At 33.7% G+C, this 14430-nt stretch overlaps 1 protein-coding gene across 1 annotated transcript in view; it reads left to right on the top strand.

Annotated features, from left to right (window-relative positions):
* The window catches only part of LOC114330079 (small subunit processome component 20 homolog), a 107008-nt gene extending 95199 nt beyond the window's left edge, over positions 1-11809 (top strand). Inside the window, exons 17-19 of the mRNA XM_050642607.1 lie at positions 115-642; positions 1824-2060; positions 11376-11809. Coding sequence (XP_050498564.1) covers positions 115-642; positions 1824-2060; positions 11376-11711 — 1101 coding nt within the window. The 3' untranslated portion in view covers positions 11712-11809. The remainder of the gene's footprint in view (positions 1-114; positions 643-1823; positions 2061-11375) is intronic.
* Positions 11810-14430: the final 2621 nt, after the last annotated feature.

The raw sequence follows: 14430 nt of genomic DNA, 5'->3' as shown, positions 1-14430 counted from the left end.
ATGCTTGACATTTTTACTGTCGTCATATAGTAAATGACAGATGTCAAAAGTGATAATTTTAAAGCACCTTTGAATAATGTACTTGATTTTTCTTTAACTATTAATAATTTTTAGGTCAACCACAGGAGACTTGCTGCACAGATCTGTGGTATATTTGTTACCATAGAAAAATCCAGCTTTGAAACAAGATTACCAAGTGTCACTCCATTATTATTAAGACAGTTTGGTATCGATAATGCTCCCGGAAGACTGGTCAGGATAAATAAAAAAGAAGAAACGTTTACAGAAGAACAACAACGTTCGAAAGATCACCATCTCTTCCAAGTACTTCAGCTGCTTTTGAAACTGTCCGCAAACTGTCCATCCTTGTTCAAGGATACGAATCTAATTGAAAATTTGGCCGTACACATTCAAACCTTGTTGGCGTACCCTCACGATTGGGTTCGATTAGGATCGGCGCAATTTTTAGGTTATGTTTTGGCGCATTTGGATATTGATCATATAAGAGAGCTGTTGATCGCTGACACGTCAGATGACACCGGGTACTTGTGCAACGACCCTACAAACGCTGTTAAGTCTTTGACTTTGGATTTGTGTGATCAACTCCAGCCCAAGAATGTTAAAAGTGATCTGGCTGAACAGGTAAGCTGTAAAGACGGCTGTAAAAGTCAAACAATTAGGCATATATTATGACATCATAACCCACCGGTACACACTTGACGGCAAACAAATCCAACAAAATTTTTCCTAACATATTATTTTTTTTGCTATCGTTAAGTTTAGCAGGAAAGCGCCGTTGCCAAATAAAAAACATGCATGTATTTACCACAGCAACTACCGGCTACACTGTTTCTCTTTGTCTTTAAATAGTGTGAAACAAAGATAACTATCTGTAATATAAGTGTCAAAGTAATGTTGTCCTATACAAGGTTATGTAAGATTTTTGTTTGTTTATTTTTTTTCTTCTTTTATGTCCTTTGGGAGGTGCGCCCATTTAGCCAGCAACATTTCTTAAAATAAACGCTTAACTAAACCTACCATACAACAAAACCACTACGAACCTAATCGACCAATCAAGGATAAGGAAGAGAAAGTGAAGTTGGTTAAAAAATAAACTATCGTTAAAATATAAACTAAATAAATAAAATAGAATTTGAAAACAATAATTTGACATTATATTAACCTCCTATATTATGACAAACGTCAGTTACAATTTCCAATCTCACTAAATGTAATAATGACGTCATATAAACTCGTCACTAATTCTAGCCAAGAAAATGCTTGCTGTAATAGGAATGACATGTCAGAACATGTGATTATTCCCTATATATTTTTCAAATTTTTAATATGGAAACAAGGGGAAATTATGTGCAAACGTTATTGTTTGACGTTTCCTTTAACCCCGAAATATAACACAAAAAGAAACAATAGTTCATAATAACGAAATACTGAAAATTTTCGTAACATTTAAGTAATCCATAAATTTTCAATCTTAACCTCACGTTATAAGTTTTTATTATTGGTTCTATACAAAGTTCCTCTTTGTATAGAAAGTTTTAATTTCATTTTTATAGTGAGACAGAGAGAATCTGTCTCTCATGTCAATCTATATATCTTGGTATGTAGATATAGAGATATCTAGATTGACAGATACACACACACAAACAGGTAGTGAGATGTATATAGAGAGAGCGAGTGAAATGTAGAGAGAGTGAGAGAAAGAAACGGAGGGAGATCTATTGAACTTGAAGAGTGAAGTTAATTATCTTACTTTGTTTATTATTAATTCATTACTTAAAATATAGTTATTTCTTCTTCCATAGGTAGTCAAAAATCTCGTCTTCATAGCCAAATTGTTGCAAAACCTTCCAGTGTCGGAGAACAAACCAAATCTGTTGTGGCTGACAAAACGAATGCGCAAAATAATCAACACTGAAATAGTAGAGAATGCTGTGAGTACAACGTTGAGAACCGAAGTGTTTAAATGGATAGCTGGAGTGGCTGCAGCTGTAGAAACTGAAAATGTTTTACCTATACTACATCATTTAGTAGCACCATTGGTAAGCCCAACAATATTTATAGTTACGTATGGTTGGTACAGTATTAATACAGTTGCACGTCATTATCTACGTCAGAGATCGTATTTGTTGACGTTGACGTATGAAGTTGACGTTGTTGCCAAATGACAAAAAAAATCCCGAATTCATTTTAAGTCAAATACATCACATAATTATTGCAGAAGTGGATCATACAAAAAAAAAACAAAGTAATATTCAATGTAAATAAACTAAAAAATTAGAAATAGAAAAGATTAAGTAATAATCTTGCGTTAAAGTAAATAATAAAAAAATAAATACAATAAAACAAATAATACTTATAGCACACAATAAAAACAAAGGGCCTAGCCGGGTAGCATATTTTCAGATGCTTGCGTGTGTAGACACCAGGGTGTTGAAATCAGTTAGGGTTTGGAAAAACAGTACATTTACACATGCTAGCGCGTGTTGACACCACGGTGTTGAAATCAGTTAGGGTTTGGAAAAACAGTATGTTTACAGACGCTAGCGTGTGTTGACACTAGGGTGTTGAAATCAGTTAGGGTTTGGAAAAACAGTACATTTACAAATATTAGCAGATTTGGACACCAGAGTGTTGAATCCAGCTAGCTTTTTTAGTAATTAATATACATGCATAAATGCTAACGGCTATTGACTTTGATTGTATATACCTACTGCTGTTGAAAAATATTTAAGTGATTTTGGTATTAGTAAATAATTAAACGTTGTTGGGATATAAACAATAATATATTAACACAAAAGAACAACATAAAAAATAATGTTGCTCTGAAGCTATTTGCTTGTGGAATTTTTATAATTAACTATTTAGATGGGAAATAAGCCACAATTAAATTGAAAAAAATAATTTTATTAACGTTTCGATGCCCAAATCGGGTGTCGTCAAAATAAAAAATACTACTACAGGGTGTTTGGTAAAGAATGGGCCATAGCTTAACCTCAGGTTTCTGAGGTTAAAATAGGCCGATTTAAGCTAACTTACCTCAGTACAAAGTTTATAATAACCGAGATACAGGGTGTCAAAGTTAATCTTTTTTTTTTATTTATTATTGAATATTTCCTGACAAGCATGAGATATCAACACGAAATTTGGTATGTGGGGGTTTTTCGGGACGAGAAAACTAAATTCCCTACCAAAAGTTATGTGTTGCCCAGAGGGCGCCACATACGCCTTTCAGCACTCATTTAATACGTTCAATTTTTTTTATCCGTCACTCCGTATAATTTTGACATTAAAATTTGTATTCCCCTATTAGTTTTACTTAAAAAAGGTATATCTCTTTCATCTCCCTAAACTCAACCGTTTACGAGATAAACGCATTTTAAATCTGCGGTGCAACATAATTTTTAGCATAATATCATTGTAGTTACATCAGAAAAATAACTTAAAACCATAAAATTATCCAAAAATGTATCGCAAATTTCTTCAAATGAAATTTGCGATGCAATGCCATAAATTTGAGAACTGGCGCAATTATTATGGTTTTAAGTTATTTTTCGGGTGTAACTACAATGATATTATGCTAAAAATGATGGTGTATCGCAGATTTAAAATGCGTTTATTTCGAAAACAGTTGAGTTGAGAGAGATGAAAGAAGTATAGCTTTTTTAAGTAAAACTAATAGGAGAATAAAAATTTTAATGTCAAAATGATACAGAGTGAGGGATAAAAAAATTTAACGTAATAAATAAGTGCTGAAAGGCGTATGTGGCGCCCTCTGGGCAATATATAATTTTTGGTAGGGAATTTAGTTTTCTTGACCCAAAAAAACCCCACATACCAAATTTCATGTTGTTATCTCATATCTGTCAGGAAATATTCAATAATAAATAAAACAAAAGTTTAACTTTGACACCCTGTATCTCGGTTATTATAAACTTTGTACTAAGGTAAGTTAGCTTAAATCGGCCTATTTTAACTTCAGGAACCTGAGATTAAGCTATGGCCCATTCTTTACCAAACATGTTGTTTAGTAAAACAATTTGTTTAGCTATGGCCCATTAAACAAAAATGTTGCTTAGTAAAAAATTCTACTAATAATTTTTTTAATCTGACTCATTTATATGGGCAATTCATACATATATTATACATTTTAAAGTATTTTTTACTAAACAACAACATTTTTGTTTAATCTAGTAGTACGTATTTTGTATTTTGACAACGACACCCGATTTGGGTGTCGAACCGTAAATAAAATTATTTTTTTTTATTTAATTGTGGCTTATTTCCCATCTAAATAGTTAATTATAAAAATGCCACAAGCACATAGCTTCAGAACAACATGATTTTTATGTTGTTCTTTTGTGTTAATATATTATTGTTTATATCCCAACAACGTTTAATTATTTACTAATACCTAAATCACTTAAATATTTTTCCACAACAGTAGGTATATAAAATCAAAGTCAATAGCCGTTAGCATCTACGCATGTATAACCACTAAAAAAGCTAGCTGGTTTCAACACTCTGGTGTCCAAATCTGTTAGTATTTGTAAATGTACTGTTTTTACAAACCCTAACTGATTTCAACACCCTAGTGTCAACACACGCTAGCGTCTGTAAACGTACTGTGTTTCCAAACCCTAACTGGTTTCAACACCGTGGTGTCATCACGCGCTAGCATCTGTAAATGTACCGTTTCTCCAAACCCTAACTGATTTCAACACCCTGGTGTCTACACACGCAAGCATCTGTAAATATGCAGCCGGGTAAGATGATGAAAAGTGCCCCCAACTCGATTCGAATTCCATATAGGTCACCGTTTAACATATATAGTGAAACTAACTTTCTGAAATTTTTAGCCCCCTAGGTGGTCATGTGACCCACCTAGAGCCCAATTAGGGTTTTTATGCTTTTATTTTTTATCTCAGCCGCATCGGGAACTAGCGAAAAACTTTAAATAAAAAAGTTGTAAGCTTTAAAAAGTTCTGTCCGAATATTTTTTTTTTAATTTTTGGCGGGAAATTTAAATTTTAGAACGATTTTAAAATTTTAAATGAGTATAAAAAAATAACTAAGACATTCGCTTTCACGAAAAAAATATATAACGTGTATTTTTGCACAATGTTTCCCTCTGAATATTTTCAAATTTTTAAAATTGGTGAAACGAACTTTTAATAATAAAAAAATCGCATTTTTTCGGTTTTTTTTTTCGTTATTTGATACAATTTTATACATATTTTTCAAAAAAGGTAACACCGTCACTAGAATAGGTAAACTGAAACTGAAAAACTGAAAAATAATTGGGGTTTGCTTAATAAAATTTTTTTGTAACGCCATCCATTTTTCAAGATTCAGGGCGTTGAAGAAAACAGAATTTTACACATTTTTTACGATTTTGCCGAAACTACTGGCAACATTGTAATAAAACTTGGCGGGTTTTAAGAGGTAGTTATTGTGCATGTTTTGACATACAATTAAGGATTTGATATTCATCATTGGCGCGCATAGGGGTAATGGTCTGAACTTTTCAAAACAAAAAGATAGTACGCCACTGACATATTTCAAATTAATAATCATTTTTGAATTCCTCGTTCAATTTGCGATAAAAAAACTATCTTTTAATTTTTTCATAAGACGCGCCGTTTTGCTGCAAAAAATAAAATAGCTTAACGCTTCCAAAGTATTCGAATTAGTTTTTATAATGCATGTACGAGTTTATGTTAGTCCGTCCGCTACAACTTTTCCCATGCGGTACGATTCATTTTCAATCAAATTAAGTCAAAACAGAAAGTGAAACGTACGCCGATGTGTGTAGTATATAGTATACAGTATACAAAATGTATATACACATGGACGTTCGTTTCAATTTATGTTTTGACTTTATTTGATTGAAAATGAATCGTACCGCATGGGACAAGTTATAGCGGACAGACATAATATTATGTAGATGTAGAAACTACTAGAAGTTCGAATACTTTGTAAGGGTTAAGATGTTTTATTTTTTGAATAAAAATGGCGCGTCGTATGAAAAAATAGGAAGATACATTTTTTGTCACAAATTGAACGAGGAATTCAAAAACGATTGTTAATTTAAAATATGTCAGTGGCGTACTATCTTTTTTCTTTGAAAAGTTCAGACCATTACCCCTATGCGCTCCAATGATGAATATCAAATCCTTAATCGTATGTCAAAACATGCACAATAACTACCTCTTAAAACCCGCCAAGTTTTATTACAATGGCAAAATTCGGCAAAATCGTAAAAAATGTGTAAAATTTTGTTTTCTTCAACGACCTGTATCTTGAAAATGGATGGCGTTACAAAAAATTTTTATTAAGCAAACCCCAATTATTTTTCAGTTTTTTACCTAGTCTAGTGACGGTGTTACCTTCTTTGAAAAATATGTATAAAATTGTATCAAAGAACGAAAAAAAAAACCGAAAAAATGCGGTTTTTTATTTTTAAAGGTGCGTTTCACCAATTTTAAAAATGTGAAAAAATTCAGGGTAAAACATTGCGCAAAAATACACTTTATATATTTTTTTCGTGAAAACGAATGTCTTAGTTATTTTTTTATACTCATTTAAAATTTTAAAATCGTTTTAAAATTTAAATTTCCCGCCAAAAATTAAAAAAGAAATTTTTCGGACAGAACTTTTTAAACTTTTTTATTTAAAGTTTTTCGCTAGTATTCGATGCGGCTGAGATAAAAAAATAAAAACCCTAATTAGGCTCTAGGTGGGTCACATGACCACCTATGGGGCTAAAAATTTCAGAAAGTTAGTTTCACTATATATGCTAAACGGTGACCTATAAGGAATTCGAATCGAGTTGGGAGCACTTTTCATCATCTTACCAGGCTAGGCCCTTTGAAGTGTCAACACCGCAACTGTCAAATAAATGTTAACAATTTATGCCAAAATATCACCTTCGTTCGATTACAGTTACAGTGTGTTCCGAACAAATGTGCTTCATAAAAACGCTTTATAATCCACTTATACAAATTAAGTGAAACAAGTTGTGGTGTATTTTTTTAAGTTTACGTTAATAGAAATCTTCAAATATTATTTCTACGCGTATATAGTATGTCTAGTGGCTGTAATTCCAGTGTACTTGACTAAAAGATTCTAAGAACGAACAGACCTACGACTTAAATATTTTGTGTTGGTATCATGTGACGTCACTTGCTATGACGCGCATGAGTATTTATACTGTACGAATCATAGATGCACGGGATTGTTCATTAGGGTATATCTGATTTATTTAGACAATCACGCCTTATTTAGACAATAAATAATAAACAAAATAAACTCAATAAACAAAATTGACGGTTATGAACTGGTCTAAGATTTAATAATGGTCTTATTATTGAAGCGACAATAAAACTTTAGGTAAAAACTTGTTCTCCGCCTGGCAATAAATATATAATTTAATACCAGAATATTCATCATACCTGGATATTATCAAGCATTGTATATTATATAATACGTGAATATGTCCTTTATGGACGTCTTTGTAAATGTAAACATCTATGAACAAGCAAACGGGGTCAGATAAATATGGTCCATGGACGTTCGTCCTCAGTGGTCCCAACCTGGCTCCCTAAGTCGAAAGACAAGGCGACCGCGCCGACCGCAGGAAAGTCCTCTTGCATCGTGAGCAGTTTAGGCTGGCTTGGCATAACAGAAGTGTTCTGTTTGTTTTTAGAAAAAAGAGCTGCTGTATATTCATTTTTAACTTCTTCTCTTCTTCTTTTTGTATAGACATGACTCTGTCTGTTTTTTCAATGTGCCTCTAGTAAGTTGTCGTTCCATCGTTTTCATGGTCTTCCCACTGATCGTCTTCCTATTGGGAAACCGTCTCTCGCTGTCCTGACTACCCTATTTGTTGTCATTCGGCGTATGTGGTCATTCCATTCTATTCTTCTGTTTCTTACCCAATTATTAATGTCCCATAGATAAGAGTCTTACCATCGATTTTTCAAAGGGTTTTCATCTCCGCTGTTTCGAGCAATCTTTTGTCCTCTCTGTGTCGGGTCGTGTTTCTGCCGTATGTCATTATTGGTCTGATGACTGTTTTGTAAATTCTACCTTTCATTTCTTTTCCAATATTTTTATTTCTCCATATTGTCTCATTCAGGCAACCTGCGACTCTGTTTGCTCTATTCACTTGATCTTCCACTTCTGTTTCGAGCCTTCCGTAGCTAGATAGTGTGATGCCTAGGTATTTAATTCCATCACTTGTTCTATTATCTGACCTTCCAGCTCAAATTTACATCTTATTAGATCTGCTGTTATAACGATGCATTTTGTCTTTTTTGAGGAAATTAACATGTTAAATTTTCTGGCGATTATGTTAAATTGGTGCAGCATACGTTGTAAATCATCTTCACTTTGAGATATTAGTATTGCATCGTCCGCATAACGGATTATGTTAAGTTGTTTTTCTCCCATTTGGTATCCTTTTTTAGTTCTTACTTTTTTTTATTATTTCATCCATGATCAGGTTGAACAATAAAGGACTCAAGGAATCCCCCTGTCTTATCCCATTGCTGGCTTCATTTGGGTCAGTTAGTTCATCTTCCACTTTTACTTTTATTGTGTTGTTCTGGTAGATGTTTTCGATCGTTTTAATTATTCCTAGAGGTACCTCTCTTGAGTATAACAAATGGATACCGTCCTTTAATGTGTCCCTGTCAAATGCTTTCTTAAGGTCCACGAAACATAAATATGCCGGTTTGTTCTATTCCAACGATTTCTCTTGAACTTGCCTCATTATAAATATAGCGTCAGTGCCATGACCTTCCCGACCTAAAACCTTGTTGTTCTTCTGCTAATGGTATAATTTCATTCAATTTGTTTGTTATCACTTCGGTTGTTAATTTTAATGTTGTTTTTAATAAGTTAATTCCTCTGTAATTATCCGGGTCCGATTTGTCTCCTTTTTTGAAGAGAGGTATTAGGATGCTTGATCTCCATTCTTGTGGTATTCTGTTTTGTTCTATTATTTTTTGTATTAGTTTTAATATTTGTTTAGTTGATTTTTAATCTGTCAACAAATTTCACCAAAAACTTCAGATTTTTAATATATATGTAATTTGCTATTCAATTTAAGTGATCCAATATCCAAAATATTGGATAAGTTACGCCAAAGTCGCGCCAAATGTAGGCAACTTACTATTATTATAAACATAGACGGTTGCGTTTCGATTCAATTCGAGTCTCTTACCATCCTCTGGCACGTGTTTCTAGGCCTACTCGTCATCAGAGAGGCTTGTAAGAAGACTGACCTGAATCCAAACGCACCGACTGGTTGGCAATTATATAAAATAATATATCAACACATGCATTTAGCGACCTCTAACGAGGAAAGATAAAGTGAGTGTAGAAAACGATTAAAGGAAAAGAAAAGACTAAGTTTTCACTCTAATGGCATATAAAACAACGTAATGTTACTTTACATCCCACCAGACTGAAAACAATGGGAACCTTCTCTGGTTACTCCTCCGAGGCTTCTACAATTTGCAAGCCATACGGATGCTGAGACTAAGGAAGATGAGGGAACTTTACAATTTATAATTCACGTCCCATCTGCTCAGCGCGGTAAAGTTTCAACGAGAATGGTTCCCTTTGTACGGAACCATACGGAGTTGCTTGCTGCACTCTCTGATTGGACTAGAATATGATGCGGCTGTATTTTCGTTTTGCAACGAAATTGAAAATGGTTATTCATTTTTGATTTACATGTTTACTCTGATTGGAGTACGATGGGAACCATTCTCGTTGGAACTTTGCCGCGCTGAGCAGATGGGACGTGAATTATAAATTGTAAAATTCCCTCATCTTCCTTAGTTTCAGCATCCGTATGGCTTGAAAATTGTAGAAGCCTCGGAGGTGTAACCAGAGAAGGTTCCCATTGTTTTCAGTCTGGTGGTATGTAGAGTAACATTACTTTGTTTTATATGCCATTAGAGTGAAAACTTAGTCTTTTGTTAGCAGTTGCCGCTAGGGTATCTATGCCATTTCGTTCGTTGCAATCCGTGACTGCACGCTGGGGTTTGTGTTGGTTGGATCAGAGAGAGCAGCATATGTGCCTCCTGATGAGAGACTAATAAGTTTCGAAACCGGTAGAGGTGCTTGCTGCACTCTCTGATTGGACTGGAATATGATGCGGCTGTATTTTCGTTTTGCAACGAAATTGAAAATGGTTATTCATTTTTGATTAAAGTAAACTATTAGTTACAGTATTACCTAGTGTTATTAATAGTGTGACCAACTCCAATTCAGTCGAATTCGGGACAAGGCTGAAAAAAATTCCTAAAATCCGGGACTTTTGAACGAAAATCGGGCCATTTTTTTAAATACAAGTTTAATATCATCTTTTAATTGATTATTTAACATTTTTATGTTGAAAATGATATTTTGATGGGATTAAGCGGATTAAGCCACAATTGTTTGTAATGATAATTATACTTTTGTTAGTTTTTGACGTTTCGACTTCAAATTCGAAAATCGTCCTCAAAAACGAAAAATTTGAAAATCAACTGATGTTGGATTTCCATGCAAATATGCTTCTTTTCATGAGCATTTTTCAATGCGTCACAAATGATAGAAAAAAGGTAAGTCCGTGATAATATACATTTTAGTGACATGACATTTTAGTTAAATCTGACAGTTGTCACATTTTATTTGCAATTTGGCATAAAAACAAATCAATTGTGTTTATTGCATTTATAAAATAGTGTTTTCTTTGATTTGTATAGTCTTATAAATTATACAGATTATATTCGTAGATATATTATATAATTCGTAAATAATTTTTTTTCGATTATTGCGCCATCTATTGACAACTAGAATAAATGTTATAAATGTCACCGATGAAATGTAATCACCGACGTGCGTTTTTTTCTGTCACATACAATTTAATGCGGTAGAATGAAATCGAAAAACTGTGAAGCACTGAAAGATGCTCATGAGAAAAAGCATATAACCTTAGGTTAATATAAAAATGTAATTATCATTACAACCAATTGTGGCTTAATCCTATCAAAAATATAATTGTCAAACATACAACAAGAAAACAGTTTCTGAACATTTTTACGTTGATTACTTCTTACTATCATATTATTTGTCGACCGATGAAATTTAAGTAAAAATGAGAAGAATTCAAGAAAAAAATAACTTATTCAAAATTTCAAAAGAGAATTTTGCCAAAACGTTGAAAATTCGGATGGCCCGGAACCATTGTCCGGGACGCCGGGACACGACTTCGTAATTCGGGCCATGTCCCGGATTTTTCGGGCTAGTTGGTCACACTAGTTATTAATATAATTGATTAATATTGTATTCATTTTTAGGTACGAGAATTAGCTACTACAGAAGAGAAAAATGCTCCCTTGAGGCATCTATCCAAAGAAGTATCAAATCTAATAAAAGCAAAAGTCGGCGTCGAAAAGTATACCGAAACTATAACGAAACAACAGCAACACTTATCTATTAAGAGAGCAGAAAGAAAACGGTCGAGAACGCAGCTGGCTGTGACCGATCCAGAGAGTTTCGCCAAAAAGAAGATCAAGAGACACGAGAAAAAGAAAGATGCCAAGAAAAGGAAGATAGAATCGTTGAAAGGAACTAAGAGGAATTTTAAGAGGCGGAAAACTACGATTGATTTAGATAGTTCCGAAATTATTTAATTTAATATCTGTGATAAATCGATTTAGTTTTGTAATTTAATTTTACAAAGTATTGTTAAAAATATCTTTGAATAAAACTGAGTATACGTTTCTTTTTATTTCGTGTTTTTTATGGTCTGCCACAAGGCTCGGTACTTGCACCACTGCTTTACATCGCAGATGACTGGGCTTTATTAATACAAACAAAATCCCTACAAAAAGCTGAATAAATTCTGATGGAAGACATAGATTTATGGGAAGTTACTTTCTAAATTGGAGACTGCCCCACCGCCTTTAAAATCGAAGTAACCTGCTTTTACCTAAACAACAATTTGACGTCAAGTCCACTTTGATAATACACGAGTCAACCTAATAAACATCCAAAATTTCAGACGTGACGTTGGACAGAGCATTAAGCTTTAGAGAACATTTAAGTATAGTTGCTGAGAAGCTAATAACCAAAAATAACATCATTCAGATGTTCTGCTGCACAACATGGTTTCAGGCTTAGCTCTTGTTTATTTTGCAGCTGAATATTGTACACCAATATGGATCAACAGTGTTCACGTTCAAAAGGTTGATGTCCAGCTAAATAACACCATAAGAATGATCTCTGGAGTAATCAAATCCACACCAACCCATTGGCTATCAGTGCTGATCGACGTCCCACCACCACACCTTCGCCGACTCAATTTGGTAACTAAAGAATATAAAAAGTTCCTTAGCAAAACAGCGCTACCGATTCATAATTGTGCAGAAGATGCAACCAATGGTCGACTTACTTACTTACTTACTCCGTGGCGTTACAACCCTTCGTGCGTTTTAGCCGACTCGACAACATGCCTCCACTGTTTTCTGTCTTGAGCAACCTCCATCCAATTCTCCACGCCCATCGCGCTTAGGTCTCCTGATATATTATCTCGCCACCGGGGTCGAGGGCGTCCGCGTGGTCTCCTTCCAGTTGGGACTTCCTCCCACACCAGTCTTACTGTTCTTTGGTCAGAAGACGAGGTGTCCTGCCCATTGGAGTCTTCTGGACTTTATTTCGTTTATGATGGCGTCTGGGTAAAGTTCTTCGAGCTCTTTGTTAGTTCTTATCCTATATTGTCCTGACGCTTCATCCAGCACAGGACCAAAGATCTTCCTTAGGATTCTTCTTTCCCAAACAAGTAGTCTCTCTTCGTTTGCCTTTGTTATCGTCCACGTTTCACTTCCATACATCACAACGGGTCGTATGATTCTTTTAGAGACTTCAGTGGCGGCTCGTGACCTCAGTATGCGGGTAGGCTACACATATACTTCGGGTAGGCGACAAAAAATATCCTACAGTTTGTAATACATTTTGAGCCGTCTTGCAATACTAAATGTAATCTATGAGCGCAACAATGTGTAAAAATTGCTTTTGGAGCATCTACTTTAATTTTTGATTGTAATCCGTTTAAAGAGCCAGCCATTACACTTGCACCATCGTAAAATTGAGCAATTAATTTATTTTTGTAATCATATGGCTCAAGCACGTTTGAAATTAAACTATATAGAGCGTCTGCAGATCTATTATCGCTAACATAAAAAAACCCTAAAAATCTTTCTGTTACCTGACCAACTTTGTTAACAAAACGGATTGTTAAAGTACACTGTGATTTTTCGGTTATATCAGTAGTATCGTCAGCTAGTATAGAAAAAAATTGACTTTCATTAATTTCTGTTGAAATTTCATTTTTTACGTAATCGGCAAGACAATCTATTAAATCATTTTGTATTGTTTTTGACAAACCCGTGAACACCCCTTCTATTTTTTAACATGATCCTGGATTTCCTGATCGCGTTTAACTACTAAATTAAAAATTTCTTTAAAATTACCCATGTTTGAAGAATTATGGCTCTCATCACGACCGCGAAATGTAAGTTCTTGTTTTGCTAAAAGAATTGTAACATCAATTTCTTCAACTTCTTTAATCTTTTTCAACTTCTTCATTATATATCTTATTAGATAGAGAAATATGTCCAGCGAAAGCACTGTCAGTAGTTTGTTTATTTTTTTCTAACCGTTTTAAATCTAAGCAATTGTTTAAATGTTCTTTCGAAGATTCATGTTTTTTTACACTAGCTGATAAATTTTTCAAATCTGAATATCCCTGACTCACATAAACATTTTGCTTCAAATTTAAGAGCAACAGACAAGGCCAACAGAAAAGTGAATTTTTAAAATAACTTCCGCTTAGCCATTTATGATTTTCATAACATATTGTTTTAAACGATCTCGAAAATGGTTGATTGTCTTTTGTCTTATCTGTGGATAAAATTGTTAAATTTTGTAAAGGCCGGCCCATTGAAATAATTATTAATCTTTCTTGATTTTGGCGCCTTGAAAAAGACGTCTCGATCAAACTGCATATTACATCGTTTAAAATATTCATATTCGATGACTAAAGTTTTTCCACCAATAAAACTAACACACCTACGTTTCAACAACGTCAAATATTACTTATTTTATTTATGTATCAAATAATAATTTACTATTCGAATAAATTGATAAGTTAACAATTAACCTCGCTTTAAATTTTTAATTATCTATATAATCTAGTAACACATTATTCAGTTTTCATAAACAAATTTAAATTGTCCTACCTAGTTTTATTCAATACTTAACCTACTAATAACAGCCAAAATCAAAAAACAATTATTTTAAAACAGTTTCACAAGACACAAGAGAAGCAACTGATAAAATTTTGTAGGTCCG

The sequence above is a fragment of the Diabrotica virgifera genome, chromosome 2 (assembly GCF_917563875.1).
Source record: "Diabrotica virgifera virgifera chromosome 2, PGI_DIABVI_V3a".
NCBI lineage: Eukaryota > Metazoa > Arthropoda > Insecta > Coleoptera > Chrysomelidae > Diabrotica > Diabrotica virgifera.
Note: the sequence above shows the minus strand (reverse complement) of the source record. Positions and strands in the feature narration are given on the sequence as shown.